This window comes from Rattus rattus, chromosome 2 (assembly GCF_011064425.1).
Source record: "Rattus rattus isolate New Zealand chromosome 2, Rrattus_CSIRO_v1, whole genome shotgun sequence".
NCBI classification, from domain to species: domain Eukaryota; kingdom Metazoa; phylum Chordata; class Mammalia; order Rodentia; family Muridae; genus Rattus; species Rattus rattus.
In genome coordinates, this window is record NC_046155.1 from 29,366,645 (window position 1) to 29,388,671 (window position 22,027).

General features: G+C 40.4%; 1 protein-coding gene across 1 annotated transcript in view; it reads left to right on the forward strand.

Moving 5' to 3' along the window:
• Positions 1-20,587, forward strand: part of Jak2 (Janus kinase 2) — a 59,515-nt gene extending 38,928 nt beyond the window's left edge. The window contains exons 11-25 of the mRNA XM_032891777.1: positions 38-224; positions 663-790; positions 3,077-3,211; positions 6,349-6,436; positions 7,082-7,209; positions 7,876-8,014; positions 9,626-9,777; positions 9,907-10,057; positions 10,787-10,923; positions 12,166-12,355; positions 13,031-13,155; positions 13,318-13,490; positions 16,787-16,904; positions 18,091-18,204; positions 18,948-20,587. Of these exons, the coding sequence (XP_032747668.1) occupies positions 38-224; positions 663-790; positions 3,077-3,211; positions 6,349-6,436; positions 7,082-7,209; positions 7,876-8,014; positions 9,626-9,777; positions 9,907-10,057; positions 10,787-10,923; positions 12,166-12,355; positions 13,031-13,155; positions 13,318-13,490; positions 16,787-16,904; positions 18,091-18,204; positions 18,948-19,055 (2,073 nt within the window). The 3' untranslated portion in view covers positions 19,056-20,587. The remainder of the gene's footprint in view (positions 1-37; positions 225-662; positions 791-3,076; positions 3,212-6,348; positions 6,437-7,081; positions 7,210-7,875; positions 8,015-9,625; positions 9,778-9,906; positions 10,058-10,786; positions 10,924-12,165; positions 12,356-13,030; positions 13,156-13,317; positions 13,491-16,786; positions 16,905-18,090; positions 18,205-18,947) is intronic.
• The last annotated feature ends 1,440 nt before the right edge of the window (positions 20,588-22,027 follow it).

Consider the following 22,027-nt stretch of genomic DNA (forward strand, 5'->3'; position numbering starts at 1 on the left):
TGTGATTTTTCTCCTTTTTATAACTAAACTTACACAGCGAGAAAATGTTATTGAATATAAACACTGTTTGATTACAAAGAATGAGAATGGAGAGTACAACCTCAGTGGGACTAAGAGGAACTTCAGTAATCTTAAGGACCTTTTGAATTGCTACCAGATGGAAACTGTGCGCTCAGACAGTATCATTTTCCAGTTCACCAAATGCTGTCCCCCAAAGCCGAAAGGTAACATAACTCCCCCGTTAGTCTAGAGGCGCTGTCATGCTCTGCACAGGGTGGGGGGGAGATTTCAGAAGTAGGCAAAAGGCAGTGCCACATGAGCGCGAACTCCAGCTTCCACTAATAATTCCTGTGGCTGGTTCTTTCATGTGCCTTTAGGATTTTAGTTTCTTGTTTTTAAAATGAAATAGCGATTGTAAATCTCTTAAAATAATTTCTTTAAAATTCCTAGAAAATAAATTCTGTTAAGAAGTGACTGTATGTTTGAGTGTGCTTGTTAGCTAGTAAGAGTATTTCAGTCAGAGTTGAATAATAAAATTCCTAAAATAACACAGCACACTCGTGTCATTTATCTGGAGCAGGTCATAGTTTTGCTGTGCTTTGATTATTTACAGACCTAACCACATATGAAACAGTTACATTGTGGGTTATTTTTTTTTCCAGATAAATCAAACCTTCTCGTCTTCAGAACAAATGGTGTTTCTGATGTTCAGCTCTCACCAACATTACAGAGGCATAATAATGTGAATCAAATGGTGTTTCACAAAATCAGGAATGAAGATTTGATATTTGTAAGTTCATCTTGATAATTGGGTGGTTTTTTTGTCCCTTTAAAGCAATGTCTTTTTAAGTTTCTTAGCTGAAAAGTACATTCACGTTATATTTGTCATATTTTATTATAACTTATTAAATTGTACTTGAATTTCAAGATTCATCATTTATAAAATTTATAATCTTAGAAAATATGCAGTCTTACAACATAAATTAGAATTAATTAATAATGGAGATATAGTCTCTTCTCAGAAGTTTAAAAATATTCCTTTGGGAAATTTAAAAGTTAAAGACACCTGTTTTAGTTCCCATGTGTGGAAGCAAGTAAAGGTAATTCAGTAGATTATCTGTAAGGAACGGAAGGCAGAATAGTCCTGGGACGTGACAGCTTGACTAGTGTGTTGTGTGAGAAGGTGAGAGCTGGTCTTTGTATCAGGTTAGAATGCAAAGAAAGGACTAATCCTGGGCTTGAGTCAAAGTGAGACTTAGGATACAGCTGGAACCTGCAAGAGGATGCATCCAGTGAATCGAGTGTGAAATGCTTGCCTACTAGCAAGAGGAGAAGAAAACGAATAATGTCTGTTTTAATTGATTTAGTGAGAAAAAAGAGGAGTTTATAAGCTTTTGAGTTTAGGCTTTGTTATATTACTTACACGATCTGAGAAATACCAAGCCAGGAAGTTAAAGACCATACCACAGGTGCTTGGGAGAAACACATGCACAGTTTTGGAAAAACACCCTCTGAGCCATGAGTATAGGTCAGGCAATGGGGGAGAGAGGCAGGAATGAAGAGCTTTAGGACATCCTCAGCTACACATGGAGTTGAAAGCGATTCTGGACTGTGTGATACCCTGCCTTAAAAACAAAGCAAACGACCTGAAGGGAAAGAGATGTTCTCTTAACTCAGGCTCCAAGGGTTCCCATAGATAAACCACCCCGAGAATAGGCTTTCAATTCAAAAATTAAAACATGCAGGGAAACTACCTAAGATTAAGTATAGGTCATCAAACCAAGCCAACATTAAACTTAAGCTTGTAATAGTTTTGTATAGTTTTCAAGAATAGGCCATAAAATGTAGGTACCTTCAAAGAGCAAACATGTAAGATGTATTACTTAAAGACAGAATTCCAGCAAAGAAGGAATAGTTGTGTAAAATCTACTGTTGTCCTTGCCACTTAGTTGACAGACAGTCTAGAAGCAGGCTCCTCTCCCAACACTGACGTGAGAGCGAGGGAACTGGAAAGCAGACCTGATTAGCTCAAGCGTGTTTGTCTAGTGTGTACAAAGTCCTGACTTTAATCACAGCACCTCAGATTTCACAACGTGCTCCAGGATTTTTAAATGAAATATACTGGCTTATGCCTGCCACCTGCATGCTCAGGAGACTGGGCTAGGAAGAGAGTAAGCTTGAGGCTGGCTTGGGGTACAATCCCCAGCCTGAATTCAGCCTGAGAAGCAGTGACCACACAGCTGAGATGGCTAAGGGCAGCGAAGAGGGACATAGAGAGAGGGAACTGCAGAATGTGAAGGGATTATTTTTCAGGTATGATGGAAGCAGAGAACAGCTGGGGAACTTGACTATTGGAAGTACTATGTGGTGGAGCTTGCATTTAAACATGGCAGCTTCAGGCCCTAGGCTTTCAGCAGTTACTCTGGGCAGATCCGTGATGAATGGTAGTACTCAGTAGTGGGGGGAGATGTTCATCTCGTTATTTCAGGCTTCGGTACTTTTGTGTATTTATTTACTTATTAGTCAAAGCAATTCTGTAGGAAAATGTATTATTGCTCATTATATGAAGAGTCCAAGGCAAACTGAGTTCAAGGTCAGCCTGGGCCCATAGGGAAAAGAAAGAGAAGTGGGAGAGGGAGGGCGGGGTGAGAACACCCAGGTAACAGCAGCACAGAGGGACTCAGCAGCCTCCAGAAGGGCAGCTGGTGAGTGGAAAGCCGGCAGGTTTCCTGCCCCACGCACCCCACTGTTCTGCCTTTGTGTTGTGCTCGGAGGAAAGCCTAAGAGGGATCATTTGTAAACACGCTCAGGCAAACGCCGACTCCTTACGGAGCGCAGTAATTGTAGCCATTGCAGGAGATATGAAAGCACGAGTGAAATATGCTTCCTTCATTGTTCCTTGTTTTTGTTTTTAAATATTATTAAAGGAAGAAGGGCAGAGAATTAATCTCAAACCTCAAGTTTAGGTTCAGTGCATAACAAATGTTTACCATTTTAACAGAATGTATTTTCATTTTCTAGTTTCTTTACTTCATCTGCCTTTATTCACCTCTCACTCACCTTTTTTCTTTTAAAGAATGAAAGCCTTGGCCAAGGCACTTTTACAAAAATATTTAAAGGTGTAAGAAGAGAAGTTGGAGATTATGGTCAGCTGCACGAAACCGAAGTTCTTTTGAAAGTCCTAGATAAAGCACATAGAAACTATTCAGAGGTGTGTATGTCTGCTGGGTTCCTCACATATCTTTTTATACTATATGTGTGACTTCAAGATTATAAAATCGTATGCTCTTATATATATTAATTGTGAATGAGATAGGTTTCACTATGAAATACTTAAACACACAGGATCTATTTCAGGCATTTAGTCTATTACTTTCTCATGTGCCCCTCCCAGTGGTCCTATTTCTGCTGACCTCTGGTCGACTGTTTCGTCTTTGGCCTAATGTGCGTTATTAGGGTTGCTTACATGAGTGTGGATGAAGGTTTATTTACACGAATGTACTCACCTTACCACTAACGAAATATGTCTCCATCCCCTATCAAGCAGTAAGTCCTTAGGCAGTGTAGGTCCCATGAGCTCCTCCTCCCTCCCTGAGAGAGTATTGAGAGGCCTCATCTTGTGTACACCTGGCCAGGTAAGCACAACTCCTTTGTGTTCAGAGTGAGACGCCCACGTGAGGCCAGCAGTGAGCGCTGCACACCGCCCTTCCCCTGTAGCACACAGTTTCCCCCGCTGGGTCCTTATAGACATGGTATTTACTTTCCCACTGCTGTGATGATGGACACTGCGACCAGAAGCAAAGTATCTTCACCTGCAGTTCCAAAGGGTAAGAGTCCACCACAGCAGAGCAGGCCTGACCTGGTGACAGGAGGAGGAACAATGAGAACTGAAGTGTGAAGCGATGGTAGCCATCAAAGACTTTCCTCAGTGAACTACTTCCTCTAGCAAGGCTCTATCTCCCAGAGCTCCCACAGTCCTCCCCTCAGCTCCATCAACTAGAAGCCGTTAGACACGTAACCATGTGGGGGCATTCCTTAGTCAGACGATCAGAGTGGGTGGCAGAGATGTTCTTCATGGCTGAGAATGTGAGTCACGTATTCTCAGCACTTTGACGAGCTAGGGGCATCTTGTCTGACTGATTGGTGTTTTTGCATACAGGAGCCATAGTTGAGTAAGAAGGCTGTTTGTGATAGTTTTGGCCTAGCAGCTACACTGTGAGGGCTGGCCAGCAGGGAGGAAGCTTCCAGCCCAAATCTGGCGTGATTTATTTCTGTCCTAAGACTCAGATGTGTGGCATCTTCAGCACTAGGCGATTAGGGCATAGCCTGGTGCCCAACCAGTAGCCGTGGGAATTGTGTGTATTGTCCTGAGGGCCTGAGGCCTCATTGCCCAGCCTTAGTAGGGAGGTAGCCCACCTCTGGAGCTAGGATTACCACTTAGCATCCTGTGGCTTCTGGAAACAGCTTTATCTATACATCAAGATCCCTCTGTTCAAACTCCTGTGGTTTATATTTTATTTTTTGTTAGTTTATAGATATTTGATTTACTTAGAGATTTTCACACATGAAAATCTCTCCCCTCCCTTCTGTCTCTCCCCTCCTCCATCCTTCAATTTTTTTTTTATCTCTAGCTTTCCCTTCTACTTTTATATCTACACATTCTGTTACCCCCTCTTCCCTCTCAAGCTCTTTGCTTGTATTGGATTCTATTCATGTATGTACATTCACATGCGTAAAAATTAGAAGGTAGGATTCATATGAAAAAGATCATGTAAAATTTATCTTTTGAGCCAAACTGAGTTACCTCCCTTAATACTGTTTTTCCAGTTCCACCTATTTTCTTTCAAACTTGATAATTGTTTCTTTTCTTTATGACTAAATGATATGTCATTGTGCATATGTATTTTCATTATCCGTTCATCAGTTGGCGGGCCTTGAGGCCGGTTCCATTTCCTTGCTGTAATGGATATAGCAGCAATGTGCATGGGTGTGTAGGTGTCTCTGTAATGGGATACACGGTCCTTTGGTAAAGTTTGTGCTTAGCTGCAGTGTAGCTGGGTCACGTGGAACCTCTACTTTGTGTGGGGCTTACGTGCGTGTGTGCTGGAGATCAGCACTGCGTGTCTTTATTCCTCCATCCCACTGACTCTGTTCTCAGTGTCTTCTGTATGTAGAGTATTAACCTCAGCCCCAGTCACTGTGCAGAAATGGACCCACAGTGAGTACAGGGCGTTAGTCTGTAAAGCCATCTCCCGAAAGCACTAGCCTTAAGAAGTAAAGGAAAGAGACAGTTAGTTATTATGAGCACAGTTGGGAAGAACATGAAAAAAAGCCACCTTAAAACGAGTGGGACAGGAGGAGTTTGGGAGTGGGATGAGAAATAGCAAAGGAGGGGAGAGCATGCTAGGCAAAGAGCAGACTGAAAGAATGATAAAATGATAAAGAAAAGGTCTGTGTCCCAGGAGGCTGAGGGACACACCTACAGAGCAAAGCAGACCGGGCTCTTTAAGAGAAAAAAAGTTAAAAAAAAAAAAAAAAAAAAAGAATGAGGAAAAATATTGTGTGCAGAGCAGGGATAAGCTGGCCTGCCTATGACATTGTGTATTAAACAAAAATGGTTGCGGAAGAAAGAGCCGGACGGGAATACACAGAGTAGAAACTGACTGGCCCCGTGTTGCTTCCTTCTGGATGCCAGAGCTCCTTCATCAGCTCCTAGAGTTCTTCAAAATTGTCATTTTTGTTAAAAAGGAGCATCTATGACTGCATGATGAGGAGACTACAGAATATTTGAATTTTATTTTTTCTGTAAAATTTATCCTCGGGGTCTGTTTAGTTATTTCTTTTTAATCATTTTTACTTCTGTGTGCATGGTTGTTTTGCATGTATGCATGTCTGTAGAAGTCAGAAGAGGGTATAGGAGCTTGGATTACAAGCAGTGGTTAATGACCCACTGGGTGCCAGGAGCCAAACCCAGGTCCTCTGGAAGAGCAAGCAGTGTTCTTAACCACTGAGCCATCCTCCTGGCCTAACACTGATAGGATCTTAAAACTAACATTAATACACTAACTGCTTTCAGCGTTGGGTTATAGGTACTATTAAATCTCTACATATACTGAGGCTACTCTCTGTGCCTGGAGCCTTCAAGTTCATTGGAGAGTCCTCCACAGTTTTACCTACATAACAGTAAGCTTGAAAGGCACCGCACTAAAAGCATCCTGTTGTCCAACCGAGGGTAGCACAGACGCTACTTCTCTTAGGTCAGAGGGCATCTTTCTGAATTTTACACCCTTACAGACGTCATGAACAGAAATCCCTTCACATTTCTTGTTTTCCCCTTTCCCCCTTTAGTCTTTCTTTGAAGCAGCAAGCATGATGAGTCAGCTTTCTCACAAGCATTTGGTTTTGAATTATGGAGTATGTGTCTGTGGAGAGGAGAGTAAGTAAAACCACCCGCTTTTTGTTGTTGTTGTTGTTGCTGTTGTTAATGTCATACCTGTCTCAGAATCCTTATTTTTAGGACTACAATAGGTATCAGTAAAACCACGGAATTACAGATGTTGTTGAACCGGAAAGCATTATGGGACTGTTCAGTTAGATCTTGTAAAAAAGCAAAGTGGTATTTAAAGCTAAAATGTAGAGTAGAATTAGCATGTCTTATAATGGCCAAGTGACGGATAAGGATTAGAGTAAACCAATGCAAGCTTTCGTGTGCACATAACAGTTCAGGTGATGGGTGACTCTAACACTGAGCAACTGGTCCTTCAGGACAAACTTACTGGGAGTTAGGAAAACAGCGTATGAATGATAGGCTGAATTATTAAGGAAGCTCAGTGGAGTGACTGAGCATTGGCGCTAGGCGGGTCCCCAGTTATGCTGCAGTAGGCATGTTTGCACTCTGTAATAAACACGGTGTTATATATAAAAGTATGTCAGGTATGCATTGTTTTAAGTTAGCACAGTTTGCTTAATTTAATTTATTTACCTATTGTATCCACAAATAACCTAAGCACTTTGAAATTTCGAATCACATCTTTAATTGGATGTATACTTGAGCTTTAACATTATTTATATTTTAATGCAGACATTTTGGTTCAAGAGTTTGTAAAATTTGGATCCCTGGATACATACCTGAAAAAAAACAAAAATTCTATAAATATACTATGGAAACTTGGAGTGGCCAAACAGTTGGCATGGGCCATGCATTTCCTAGTAAGTGATTTCTGTATTCTTTCTAACAAACTAACACTCCCTGTTTTGTTCTGTGGAAGTACCATAGTTATTTTAAGCTGGCCACGAGGAGAAGGTCTGGGAATGGCTGTGGAGTCTTTCAGTTAGGGCTGAAAGGTGTGGCTATGCACATGGAGGGATCAGCTTTAAAGGCAGTGCTGCCCCAACAGCCTCCTGCAACTACCTTAGACATCCATAGTTTATATCACCTAAACCACAGATTAGAAAACTTAACCACAGATTTATAGACACGTACTGTGCTGCTGGAATAGCAGACAGTAGGCCGCGGTGTTTGCAGGCACTGAACAGCGTGCAGTGAGGAAGTGGTATAGACCAGCACAGAAGGCCAGAGTGCCTGCAGTTGTAGGTGCACGTTTATTGAAGTGGAAACTCTCCTGATGTCAGCTCTCACCTAGAAGTGCTTATCATGTGGAGTCTCCTCTGAAAAGTACGCTCCCTTCATCGTGGGCATAGACTATGCACCAGCTAAGGAAACCACAGACTTCCTTCTGACTGTCCCAAGCGTGCTCCACGTTACTATTTCCATGCTATTCTTTCCTCTTTACATCTGCATTGTGGCTTTAGGCATATTATGTGCACACATATTTGCATATTAGTATTTAATACATGTGTATTTAACTTAAATAGGAAGAAAAATCCCTTATTCATGGGAATGTGTGTGCCAAAAATATCCTGCTTATCAGAGAAGAAGACAGGAAAACAGGGAATCCACCTTTCATCAAACTTAGTGATCCTGGGATTAGCATCACAGTTCTACCAAAGGACAGTAAGTTCTGATCGACTGCATTCCCATTCTTAAATGTTGTTTGGGTGCTACCGTGAACGTCATGTTAATTTCCCTCTAATTCTAGTTTACTGTTCTTGCTTACTAATGGCATTAGGCCTCTACTTTTAGTAATTTAGACTGTTACGATTAAACTGTGACTGTTCATTTCTCCTTCGGTAAATGCATGCTACCATACAGTGAGGTTATTCTTTTGTGTACATGCGTGTACGGGAGGAGGCGTGCTGAGGCCCAGCACAGGTGTGAAGTCAGAAGCTAACACTGGGAGCTGGTCCTCTTTTCTACCATGCGGCCTCAGGGTTGAACTTCAGTTCCTGAGCTTAGCTGCAAGCACCTTTATCCACGTAAGCCACAGTGCTGGCTGTATTTTGACTAATTTTCTACCTGAATCTTCTAAATTAAGAATCCATATTAATCAAAATTTGTGCATTGGTATACAATATTCTGGTTTCACCAATGATACTTAACTTTGATAGCTGACTCCAAGGTAAGGATACCAATAACAGGACAGTAGTGTAGAAAGGAAAACCTTACAGGGATTTTAGATCTACATTTGAGGAAATTTACCTTTTGGAATGAGAAGTTATATAGAAAACAATTACATGGTAAAGAAGACAGGAACTAATGAACTTTTTTTTTTTCTTTTTTTTTCGGAGCTGGGGACCGAACCCAGGGCCTTGCGCTTGCTAGGCAAGCGCTCTACCACTGAGCTAAATCCCCAACCCAACTAATGAACTTTTTAACCTCCTTGGTGTGTAGAAAAATATCCATAGTGCTTTACCGAGAGGTAGAACATTATCCTCATTTTCTTATCTCTTTCTCTTTATCAGAGTCCCAGCAGGGAGGTTTATACTGCTTCTTCCTTCCTTAGGTACTTTCTTTGCAGTTAAGGACTGCTGAAACTTTATTTGGGAAATTCCATGATTTGAACATTACCCAGTCTGCCAATTCCGTACGGAGACTGTTTGTATAATTTACTGATTTGTCTGCTGTAATGCTGTTGGGCCTTGTGTACTGACCTCTGCTGCTGAGTTGTTAAAACCCATCGATGACATGACATTGTATGATAGATGCTCATCATATACATACATACATATATATACACACACACACATACATACATACATACACATACATATGTGTGTGTGTGTATATATATATATATATATATATGTTCTCTATAGGTATATAATGAACGTTGAGAGTAATCTTAAGACAGATTTTGTATGTTTCCTTCAGTGGTAGAGAGATGGCTAATGGGAAGGTGGTGGGAACGGTGTGCCCGGTGAGATACTTTGGTTTAATGGAAAGAAGTTTAGTTGATCTAAAATTATTACACATGATACTAATTCTAAGAACACTGTTAAAAATATGTCCCTGTGGGAAACGTCCTCAGTCTTTGTGGATCTGAATTGTTAAAGCTGAGACACTGAAGTAGAATTAAAGGTTCGGCCAGCTCTTAGGCTTGAAAACGTGAGCCGATCCTGTATAACCACGAAAGACTTGGTTATTCAAATAAGTCTGAAACCCTTCACATATAAAACAATGGTTTGTGGAGCTTATTTAACAATAGTCTGTCCTGTTGTTTAAAAGTTCTTCAGGAAAGAATACCATGGGTACCACCTGAGTGCATTGAAAACCCTAAAAATCTAACTTTGGCAACAGACAAGTGGAGCTTTGGCACCACTCTGTGGGAGATCTGCAGTGGAGGAGACAAGCCTCTGAGTGCTCTGGACTCTCAAAGAGTAAGTCATATGGCTGAGGGGAGACTCCTCCCTCCACAGGGTGTGACATTCCCTAGCCCTCCTAATTGTGAGAAGAAAGCGGGTGACAGCAGTGTGGGATTTGTCTTACCGCTTGGCCCTTAATTGTAGAAGCTGCAGTTCTATGAAGATAAGCACCAGCTCCCGGCACCCAAGTGGACAGAGTTGGCAAACCTTATAAATACTTGCATGGATTATGAGCCAGACTTCAGGCCTGCCTTCAGAGCTGTCATCCGTGATCTGAACAGCCTGTTTACTCCAGGTGAGGACTGAGGGCGGTCCCTGCTCACTGACTTTCGTCCTCAGTGGCTTCCATTGGAAGCTTCTACTTTTGTAGTTCCATCTGAGGCGGTCTTTGATGTCTTGCTGCATATATGTCCTACTTGACTGGGCAATTTTTATTTTTTAAAAAGATCTTTTCTCCATTTATAACCTAACTTTATTAGCTTGTTTATTTTATGAACAAGAAAACTTAACCACCAAATTTATTATCTATGTCTAAAACAGGAGTTTTGGAATTCGTTGCATGTTCAGTTAATGAGAAGCATGTTTATCTGATCACATTCGTTACTCAGCTGCGTGGAGTTTTTAACAAGGCCCCCTTTGGGTTTTCTAGTTCCCATCTATTTTGTAATTGACTTATTCGTGTGAACACGAGATAGGTTTATTTTTGTCTGTCCTACCTCTGGAGTGCTGAGGTAGATGCATGCCTGCCCCACAGCCAGCAGGACTTCCCTCTCTCACTGCATGAGTTGAGTAGAACCTTACTTTGTGAAGACTGAAACTGCCTGTTTTGGAAAATAGTATTTTACCTTTAAAAAAATATATCTTGAAAGTCTGGGTAAAGCCCCCTATAGTGTAATCTAAGTGATTTTGTGTCTCCCTGTGTTAGTTAGTATTCTAAACTCATTCTGCTTCTTAGCTTGGATATCAGTTTTACCCAGAGAATGTATTTGCCAATTTAATATAGTGTCATTCTTTATTTCTACAGATTATGAGCTGCTGACAGAAAATGACATGCTACCCAACATGAGAATAGGTGCCCTAGGATTTTCTGGTGCTTTTGAAGACAGGGACCCTACACAGTTTGAAGAGAGACACTTGAAATTTCTACAGCAACTTGGCAAGGTAGACTGTCATAAGTTTTCAAATAGAATATAACCAGACTTCCTGTTTTTGGAAACAAAAAGGCTTTGGACTAGAGTTACTAATAAATATACTTTTCACAAAAAATTTAAGGGGTATTTGTAGAGAAAAAAAGTTTAATTGCTGACTATTAGAGAAACTGTGTTAACTAACACTTTACTGAGGGACGCCTCAGGCTCTTGAGTGCAGCACACGCTCCACGTCTTTAAGAGGGTGGAGACTAAGGAGCACTTCCCAAACTGAGGGCTTCTGCGTCTCTCACTTGGAAGAAGTTAGTAGATCAGCGTAAATTACTGTGAGAGACAAGGGAGCAAATGGTGTTCTGTTTGCTTTCCCGCTTCATCTTGGGAGAGACTATGTCACTGCTTACAGCGTAGGACCTTGAGTTACCATGGTCATCAGCAGAGGCTCCATGAAAGGCTGCACGCTCATACGTAGCCTGTATTATACAGTCCATACTGTGTGACAAGATGAGGAAAGCCGCGGGCTTGGCAGGCCCAGTGGCAGTGACAAGCTCTCGTCCTTGTTGGTTTACAGGGGTCTATACCATATCTCAGCATGAATTGGATGTTGGCACCTCACTGAGACCTTTACCTAAATTAGAAGTTTCAATTGAGCTTTCCTGAGGTTATATTAAAGTTAGCCAAACTATGTTAATAATTGACTGTTGTTCCTTTTTCTATAAAAGGAGACTATTTGGAGGATATAGCCATTCAGAGAGGGAAAGTTCTGGAGTCATTCTTGTTATAATGGTGCCATCTTTGTGACCATTTAACCTTTATCACTCTGTATAAGACACTGAATAAGACATTAGTGATTAGGCCTCCATTGTGTAAATCTGTGGGTCACACATACTCAGGCCATTGCCGCCCTCATTCACTGACAGCAACGTCAAGGTGCAGTGAGATAGAAAAACGTTACTGAAGTCAGTTATTGAAACTTACCATAGCTCCAGGGAACCTTGATTTGTCTTTAATAACCAGTGCTCACCACTTGTTTAACTATCTTTCCAATGTGTGGTATTCATCTCAAGGAAGTTGTTTATAAGCATACTACCCAGGTTTTTAAAATAATACTTCCATTTCTTGCTCCAAAGGTTGCCTAATGTAAGCTGAGAATTCTTTCTACTGATTCTAGCTGCCAGCGTTTTCTGCATATTTAGGAATTAATGTTAAGTTGTCTTGGAAACATTCGGTTTCCATCCTAATGTCACCTGGTGTTTAGGGTAACTTTGGGAGTGTGGAGATGTGCCGCTATGACCCGCTGCAGGACAACACTGGAGAGGTGGTAGCTGTTAAGAAGCTCCAGCACAGCACGGAAGAGCATCTCAGAGACTTTGAAAGGGAAATTGAAATCCTGAAATCCTTGCAGCATGACAACATCGTGAAGTACAAGGGAGTGTGCTACAGTGCTGGTATGTGCCATTCAGACCTGCCTGAGCTCCACAGCACGCCTTTCTCATCCAGGTTTAGATTTGTCAGAGCATCCAGAGAGAGATGCTTGGAGATTGTGTGGGGAGATCTGGGACTATAACTACATCAGAATGGTTGGTTAATCTTCCTTCTCACTACTTCCTTAGGAAAGAAGGGTTAACATTTTTTTAACAAAATTAATTTCCTTATATAATCTATCAAAATCTTTTTGTATTAGATACTTGTTATAATGGAAAAATTCATTAGCAAATTATTTTGATTTGTACAAATAATTAAAGAAGGTTTAAGAATATTTATAAAGCTTCTTTAAAATTTTTGGATTAAAAACCTATATTCTTAACTATTTTATCACTTTTAATTTATGATAAACTTTTATCATCATGAACCCAGATTTCATATATACTTAAATCATTTACATGTAGGTTTTTTTCCCACATGGAGAGGTTTAATGAGAGAAGAAGAGTAGAAGAGGGGAGAAGTAAAGGCCGGCCATGAGCTCGGGAGGGAAGGGGGAGGGAAATGGGGAGAGAAGGGACAGAGGGCAAGAGAGCAGAGAAGAGAAAAGAAGAGAGAAGAACTACATGTAGTTTTTTCCTAATATTTAATCAATAAAATACAGGACAGTAAAACGTTGTGTTCCTTTTTTATGTTAAAAGGTCGGCGCAACCTAAGATTAATTATGGAATATTTGCCGTATGGAAGTTTACGAGACTATCTCCAAAAACATAAAGAACGGATAGATCACAAAAAACTTCTGCAGTACACATCCCAGATATGCAAGGTACCCAGCATCCTAAGATGTCTCTTGTAGATGAAGTAAACATAGCGAACTAACTCAAGTCATACAAACGTGTTCTTAATAATGATGAGAACTTGTAGGAGTACAGCCATATAAATTATATTCATACAACTACTGAAAGAAAAATATGTTTTTTGTCCATAGGGCATGGAGTATCTTGGTACAAAAAGGTATATCCACCGGGATCTGGCAACAAGGAATATATTGGTAGAAAATGAGAACAGAGTTAAAATAGGAGATTTTGGATTAACCAAAGTCTTGCCACAGGACAAAGAATACTACAAAGTAAAGGAACCAGGTGAAAGTCCCATATTCTGGTGAGTATGGCATGCTTTTAGCATAATGAAGTGAAATTTTAGAGAACTTGCTCCAAACTTTATTTTTACTGTGACTTAATATATAAAATGTAACAACGTTCAGTTCAACACTTTCCAAACAGTAGCAGTATTTATCATATGCTTTGCACTGAGCTAAAAGAATGCATCTCATTAACTCAATCCTTTTTAAAGAAACAGGCGGTTGTAAGCCACCGGGCAGGGTTGTTTGGAATTGAACTGGGTCCTCTGGAAGAGCAGTGTGTGTTCTCAGCTGCTAAGCCATCTCTCTGGCTCTCAGGAATCCTTATCACAACCCATGGAAAATGTATATTCCTGGGATTATTAGAGATGCAACAGTCTTCACCTGAAAATCACAATCAAAAGGCACTGAAGCATAAGACCTCTCAGGCGCTGATGTGATTTTCAGAGCCTCAGATTTGGAGTAAGGAAGTTGCACTGACAGACATTTATGTGAGAAAATGTTCTAGATCTGAAACCAGAAGGACTTCTGATCTCAAGCATTTCTGTCAAGGCTGTAGCTCTATTCCAGCAGGAGGGAACTTATTGTAAATGTAAGCTAAATGTAAGCTTGCCCAAGGTGTCTTTTTAATCAGCTGCAGCATTGGGGTTCAAACTCAGTCTGATCTTAGCATTTACACTTCCAATCTTTCCAGACCACGATAATGTTATAACCTGGCATTAGTTAGATACTGCATTCATGGCATTTAGGCATTAGAAGTAGTTTTTGATCTTTAATTAAAATTGTCTGGAACATTATAACTTGTTTTACTTATTTAAACATTTTATTAGCATGAATTATACATAGTAACCGCAGTCACGGCATGTTTCATACACTCATGGGGTATATCCAGTCACGTTTACTCTTTGCCTCACCCTCATTTCCAGCTAGCTCCTGTTCTGGACTAGGTCGGTTGTTTCTATGATGACCCAGGGAATTTGATTAGGCTTTGATAATAAGAGCATAGCTGAGGGTTTGGACTTAACAATCTGCCTCAGCTATTTGGAATTAAGAACTGAATATAAATGTCATGGAGGGACGGGCTTCATAAGCTCCTCCATGTAAATACATTGTTCACCAAGTCATTGCACATCATCACTGTTCTTCATGGAGGAAGGTGGGAGGGCAGGGTCAGGCAGCCTGTTCTGGAGTACTTTACTCTCACTCTCCAGCCAGGATCCCCATGGCCTCATTCCCTCATTCTTATCCTACATTGGCCATTAAGTTTAACACCTGAATTTTGGAGAAAACACAGTCAAACCCTAGCAAACAAACTCTATTTATGAAAGGAATCACATGTAGTTTTTATCTATAGAAGTTAGTCATAGCTTAAAAAAAAAGCTTGATATTATTTAAAAATAAATATTTGTCCTCTTTAATAATTTAATTACTCTAGATGTTGTTTTATTTTAGTCTCTTGGCATGACCCAACATGTTTTAGGGATTGGTATTAAGAGCTCGAGGAAGAATACTTCTACTTCAGTATTTGAAAACAGTTGTTGAAGCAGAGATTCGAACCTACGGGAAGGCTGGTGCTGTTCTCACCATCATCTCTGGTTTCTCTGCAGTAGTCATAGGCTCTGGCCTAGGGCTGTAATCATGGAGGAAGAGAAAGCCAGGAGACATTCTGAAAAGAATGGTGGTCATTGCACACAGCAACAGGAGAGTTAAAAATAATTGCTGGGCCAACAGCAGGCCTGAGTCAGGTTCCCCACGGTCTGTCTGCATGGTGGAAGGGGAAAACATAAACCCATGGGTTGTCTCTGACCTCCACACATGCACAAATAAACACACGTATGCATAAATACATAAAATGTAAACTATTTAAAAAATTCCTAAGAATCCTTTCTTGGGCGGGTAGGTTGTGATTCCATTTATTGTATAGTCAAAGTAATACCTGGTGTTGGCAAGAGTGCTTTGCTAAAAACAAAACAAAACAGACAAAAGCAACAATAAAACCTAAAACTAAAAACCAAAACTGTAAGAACAGCATGGCTGGAATCCCAGTACTCGGGAGGCTGAGGCTCGTGAATTTGAGCCTAGCTAGGTACACAGGAGGGAGAAGCGCACTTTGCGTGTAGGAGAATGGCACTGTCTTATGGAGATTACAGTTTGCTGATAGAAGCAAAGCTAAGCACACAGATCACGCGCCCCTTACATGTTCGTACAGTGCAAGCTAAGTCCAGATGTGCACTGAGCAGACGACTACTGATGTTGACTACTTATGGAAGGACTTGTGCAAGTAAAGCTTGAATAGGATTTTGAAGAAAAGGTTAAAGATTAAATACATGTTGGTCACACACATATATACATACATATATGCTCATATATATATATACACACACACACACACACATATACAAACATACATACACACACATACTTGGTTTTTGGAGACAGGGTTTCTCTATGTAATCCTGGCTGTCCTAGAACTTGCTCTGTAGACCAGGATGGTCTTGAACTCACAGAGTGACCTGCCTCTAAGGCTCGTTCATGTTTTCAGTCTAGCAGTCAGATAGGCTCTGAAGGTATTTCTATAATGAAGACATGCTTAACCGAGGAACAATAATAGTCATGGTCCACTGCCCACCCCCCAGGGCTTGGATACCATTTTCCTGTGGCTTTGTATTTTCTGTATTTTCTTTCATAATCACCCCCTGTGATTTTTTAGATGTATTTATTCATGAACTTTGTGTGCATAGGGGTTTGTGTGTATATTTACACACCAGAAGAGGGCATCAGATCCCATAGTACTGGGGTTACAGATGGCTGGGAGCCACCATGTAGGTGTCAGGATTTGAACTCAGGACCTCTGGCAGAGCAGCCAGTGCTCTTAAACCCTGAGCCATCTCTTCAGCCCCTCCCTCCTGATTCTTAAGACTCCAAGTTACGTTTTTGGCAAAAGCTATATTTCTTCCCCAATTTTTAATCTGGATTTATTTAAAAGAATGACTTAAGGAAGAATATCTCACATTTCAGTTCTTAGAACACCTTGTCATTTCACGCCAACACAACATGAATGTGCTTAGGTTTTTAATGTGTCGGACGGTCTCAGGCCCAGGTTTCTGATGTGTCAGGATGGCCCACTACTCAACATGTGTCAGATGCATAGCTGTCTCTCATGACTGGAAAGAACAGCATAGCAAAGCCAGCGGGGGAAAGGGTGGAGCAGATGCCGCCTTCATTCCTTGTCCCTTGGGTGTCTTCTCATTTGTTTGTTTTCTCCTTCAGTATCATTACATGAAGTAACTCGTCTAAATGATTTCCAATATTGCAGGTATGCTCCCGAATCCTTGACAGAGAGCAAGTTTTCTGTGGCCTCAGATGTGTGGAGCTTTGGTGTGGTTCTGTACGAACTTTTCACGTATATCGAGAAGAGCAAAAGCCCACCCGTGGTCAGTGTGCTTTTTAATTGCTTTATTCCCCGAGCCCTCTCCTATTGCTTAACTTCTGTTTAAAGCAAAAGAAGTTTTACCCACAGATGAATAACCCATTTTTTTTTTTTTTAGAGCCCCTTATTATTTATCTGGGGACAGTATTCAACAATAGCCAACAAAATAACCACAAACTTACTAAATGCACTGCACTCTCGTGTCCATTGTCTGTGACTCAGTAAATACATGCTACTGAGTCATTCACAAAGAAAACTCCCAGTTGTGGAGATTGAAACTCTAGTATCAAGTCAAGGACCCTTTGGGTTCATTACAACATGGCAGATAAGCAGAAAGGGAACTACCTGCAAAAACAGATCACAAGGCAAGGCCTGAGCTGAGAGCCAGGAGGCCAGCATTCCTGACTGGGAAGCAGCTCGCTCTCCCAGGAACCAGAACCCCGGGGAGACTGGCATTGATCTGGGAAGAGCCCATCATTCCAGCACTGCCAGGGACCAGGCCTCAGGCACCTTAGGCATTGAAATTACACTGAGTATGTACGTCTACTCTGGGAAGCATTCACAACCTTAGACACACTTTAGGAAGTAACTTTACAGGTTTCTTTCTGTGAAAAAATAAATCATTTTAATGAAATGACTCATAAATAACCATTTCAATATTGTAACATTTTCTTTCAGACTTATTTTATGTATAAAAGTGAAACTTTACAAAGAAATACCTATTGTTTTATACAGTTGTTTATACAGCTTTATAATCTTCTTGTGAAGTTACCCTGTTAACTATTGCTTTGTTTAATATAACAATAGAATTATTTGTAGTTACTTACTACAGTATGATTTAATTGTCCAATAGTATTCTGATATAAAGTTGCATATTTCTGGGTAATCATTTACCATTTTTATAGATAAATGTGTACCTTGTTTCTGGCTATAACCTTAGAAGAAAAGTGTATTGTGAGTGAGAGGCTGAGTTAGTATATCACTGTTGGTTGTTTCAAAAGAAGAGCTGCACAGTTCTGTACTCACAGCAGGGGAGGGCCAACTTACCTGCTGTATTCTCTTTGTATGTTTAACGAACTTTTACCAAACTAATATAAAAATTGTTACATCTATTTTATCTTAATTCGAATTGGTTTTGTTAGTGTAATATGTTTATTTAGCAAGTCATTTACAATGGGTTTGTATTTCAGGAATTTATGCGAATGATCGGCAATGATAAACAAGGGCAGATGATCGTATTCCATTTGATAGAGCTACTGAAGAACAACGGAAGATTACCGCGACCAGAAGGATGCCCAGACGAGGTGACGAGTTTCAATTCATTCATTCATTATTCGCGTGTGTGCATGATATGTGCTCGAGCGTGTGTGACGTGGGTGTGTGCGTGTGCGTGTGTGTGTGCGTGTGCGTGTGTGTGTGTGTGTGTGAGAGAGAGAGAGAGAGAGAGAATATGTGAGTGTGTGTCTTGGTATGTGTATGTGGGTATGTGTGTGTTGTGGGAGTGGGTGTATGTGTGAATGTATCTTGGTATGTATGTGGGGGTGTGGGGGTGGGGGGTGTGAGTACAGGCACCTACCACAGTGCACATTGGGATCAGAGGAAAACCTGCCAGGGTTGGTTCTTGCCTTCTACCTTGCTGAGGTAGTCTCTCTGTTTCTGCTGCTGCACTGAGCCCTCCAGACTAGTTGCTCCTCGTGATTTCATTGGTGACTTTCTTGTCTCTGCCTCTGGTTGTCTTAGGAGTGCTGGAATTAGAGATGAGCTCTTGCACCTGGCTCTCACATGGTCCCAGGGACTGACTCAATACCAGGCTAGTCCCGTTTATACTGAGCCATCTCCCTGATCCAAATCCTTTTTAATCTACAGTAATTATCCATTTTCTTTTTCTGTTTTATTGAAAATAAACACAGATGGTTATTTCAAGGCATAACCATAGCATTATTATTGGCCCAGGCAAATAAACTTAGATTTCCAAATTCATATCATCCTCTAACTCACATGATACTTGTGTTCGTTCTAACTTTGGTTTGACTTTTTCACTTTACAGATTTATGCAATCATGACAGAGTGCTGGAACAACAATGTCAACCAACGTCCCTCTTTCAGGGACCTTTCCCTTCGGGTGGATCAAATCCGGGACAGTATGGCTGCATGAAAGAGGTGACCTTTACTCAGAGACCAAGTAGACTTCCAGAACCAGAGCAAAGCTCTGTAGCCACATGGCCATGGACTCGTGTCCACGGGCCCTTATCATGATGTTAGCCAGAAGAAAACGTGATGTTGTCTGCTCAAGACTTTGGAAGCGTTGTGGATTTTTATGTACCATCTGTAACCCACCGCAGAAGGCTGGCAGGATGCTGTGAACTGGTGCACGGCACTCACTGCGTCATCGCGTCTCCCCTGGCAAAAGAAGAAAGTAGACAGTTTTCAACTCAGCTCTTTGAGAAATGAAAAAAGTTGTAATGTAAATTTTACAGTGTAAGAGATGCACAGGACACACATGTACAGTTTTTACCACGTGGCGTGTATCATACTTTGGCATCCGTGTGATTTACATGAGGGCTGCTGTTTATTAATGTTTTTTAATTTTTCCATAGCTGATCTATAATAACTACATGATACACATTAAAATCTCAGAAAATTAAATGCCCTTTCTTTCTTGCTCATCTATGTTGCTCTGTCATACAGTTCCATGTCATTGTAAATATTTTTTCAAAGCAAAAGGAACAAAAGTCTAGTTTTATTTGTATAGAAAATCTTCCTGACCCTAAAGAATTTTGCAAGGGGACAGTCTTACAAAGTCACAGCACAATCTATTTTCTTATTTGTTTTCCTTGTGTTTATGGTAAATATGTTTTTAAATAGAACTGTCTCCAACTTTTTCTATGACTATAATGAATATTATTCTTTTATATTTTTGAGATTAAGAATGCCAGAAATACTTCCCTCCCTTGAACTGTTAACTGCCAATGAGACATCAATCCCTGAGATTTGTCATTGTACATTGGATTGAAGCATAAGCCATAAATAATTTGTAAAGTGTGCAAGCTGTTTAAGATGCTTAATGGGTTGGAAATGGCCTGAGACTGTGTGAGGGGTTTCCAGGCTGCCATTACAGCTGTGAGAGGAGTGTCCCTTCCTCAGAGCCTCCCAGACAGATGGGGCGGGGGGAGGTTGTGGAGCACAGGCTGTTCCTTCCACTCAAGAATGCCAGGAGGCTCGTGACCCCATCTCTGGAAGAGAGAGCACACGTATTCTCAAAGTGTAAGTAATTGTTTTCCTCCGTAGTGCAGCTCCGTCTTAGACAATGTCATGTCAACAATAAAACAAGATTTTTGTGTGTTATTTATACAAATTCGGTGATTTCTTTAAAAAACTCTTATTTTCAGTGCTGTGTTCTGTTTTTTACCTTGGACTTAAGAGTTTTGGTTGTGCTGAAGAAATGTGGGCCAGCTTCTCACATTCTTTGAGAATTTTAGTAGATAACATATATAGAAGCCATCTATGGGGTGGTGACACTAGTGGATTTTGTTTTTAAAAATATAATACGTATTTTAATGGAGGTTACATAAATTATATAATTTCTCAGGTTTTCTCAAGTGTGTGTGTATGTGTGTGTGTTTGTGTGTGTGTGATACAGTTAATGTCAATTCTATAGCTTCTCAAATAAAAGTAACATACAATACAGTTGATCTGAGGTTTTTGTACTAAAATTTAACACATTTCATAAAAGGCTAATATTTTACTTATTTTTAGGCTTTTAAAATTATTTGAATTTTACTTTTAAGAATCTCACATACGCTACTGCTCTTCCCCTCTTCCCCCTTTGTCCCCTCTCTCCCCATCCCCCCCACCTTCTCTCCATGTACTCATGGCTGGCCTCTACTCCTCTCCTCTCCTCTCCTCTCCTTCTCTCCTCTCCTCTCCTCCTCTCCTCCTCTCCTCTCCTTTCCTCCTCTCCCTCCTTCCCTCCCTCCCCTCCTCTCTGCCCTACTACCCTCTTAACTCCCTTCCCCATGCCCTGAATAAACTATTCTATACTAAAAATAAATAAATTAAATAAATAAATAAATAAATAAATCTCACATACTCTTAAGATTGTAAAATGAGATTTATTGTAAAATTCAAAGTTGTGAAGAGACTTGCATTTCATTGAGAACTCATAATCTTTTTAATTTTGGTTTGAACACTACACATAAAGAAATTACTCCCATAGCTAGAACTTGATACCATATGAGAAGCAGGTATCAGTTAAGGTCAGATGTTTCTTCAAGCTAATGTTTCTTAGAAATTAAGCTTTTTTCAGAATTTTATACTTATGTGAATATTTGATGGTGTTAATTTATAATCATTAGGTAATCCCTTACTTTTGTGGGTATTTGGCTTTAGAACAGTGGCTCTCAGACTACCTAATGCTGTGACCCTTTAATACAGTTCCTTATGCTGTGGTGACCCCCAACCAAAAAATTATTTCCACTGCTACTTCATAACTGATTTTTCTACTGTTATGAATAATAGTGTAAACATTCGTGCTTTCTGATGGTCTTAGGAGACCCCTGTGAAATGGTCATTCTCCCAAAGGGGCCGTGACCCACAGGTTGAGAACCACTCCTTTAGAAAATATGTTTTCCATGATATTTATGTATACTTCCAGTAACACTGCAAAATTTATTCTAGCAAAGTGCCTTCTTACAGCCCTAGTTTTCCTCCTTAAAGTGAAAATTTTTATAGTTGTAACTTCTGGTAAATATTTAAGTTTTACATAAACAATTTATTACATAATAGAGATGAGGAAATAAATGCATTTCTACGTCTTGGGAGCCCCTCCCCCCACCTGGGGTGAGCCATATATTCTGTGTGTTGTCATAGTAACTACCTCATTGGACCTTGAGCATGTTCCCACACAATTGTAAGGTTGCTGTTATAGTATTATAAATTATTTTCCTTTGGGTGATCACCCAGCCAATCACAGTTGTACAGATAGATGAAAATGTTTCATAAACTTAAGTGAATGGTGTTTTCTTTTTTAACTTTCTATTGGGCAGTGGTGTATCTCAGTGATGGAGTAGTTTTGAAATGTATTACCCTTGTGACGTAAGATGTTGAATCTTTTTTAGTGTATATTTG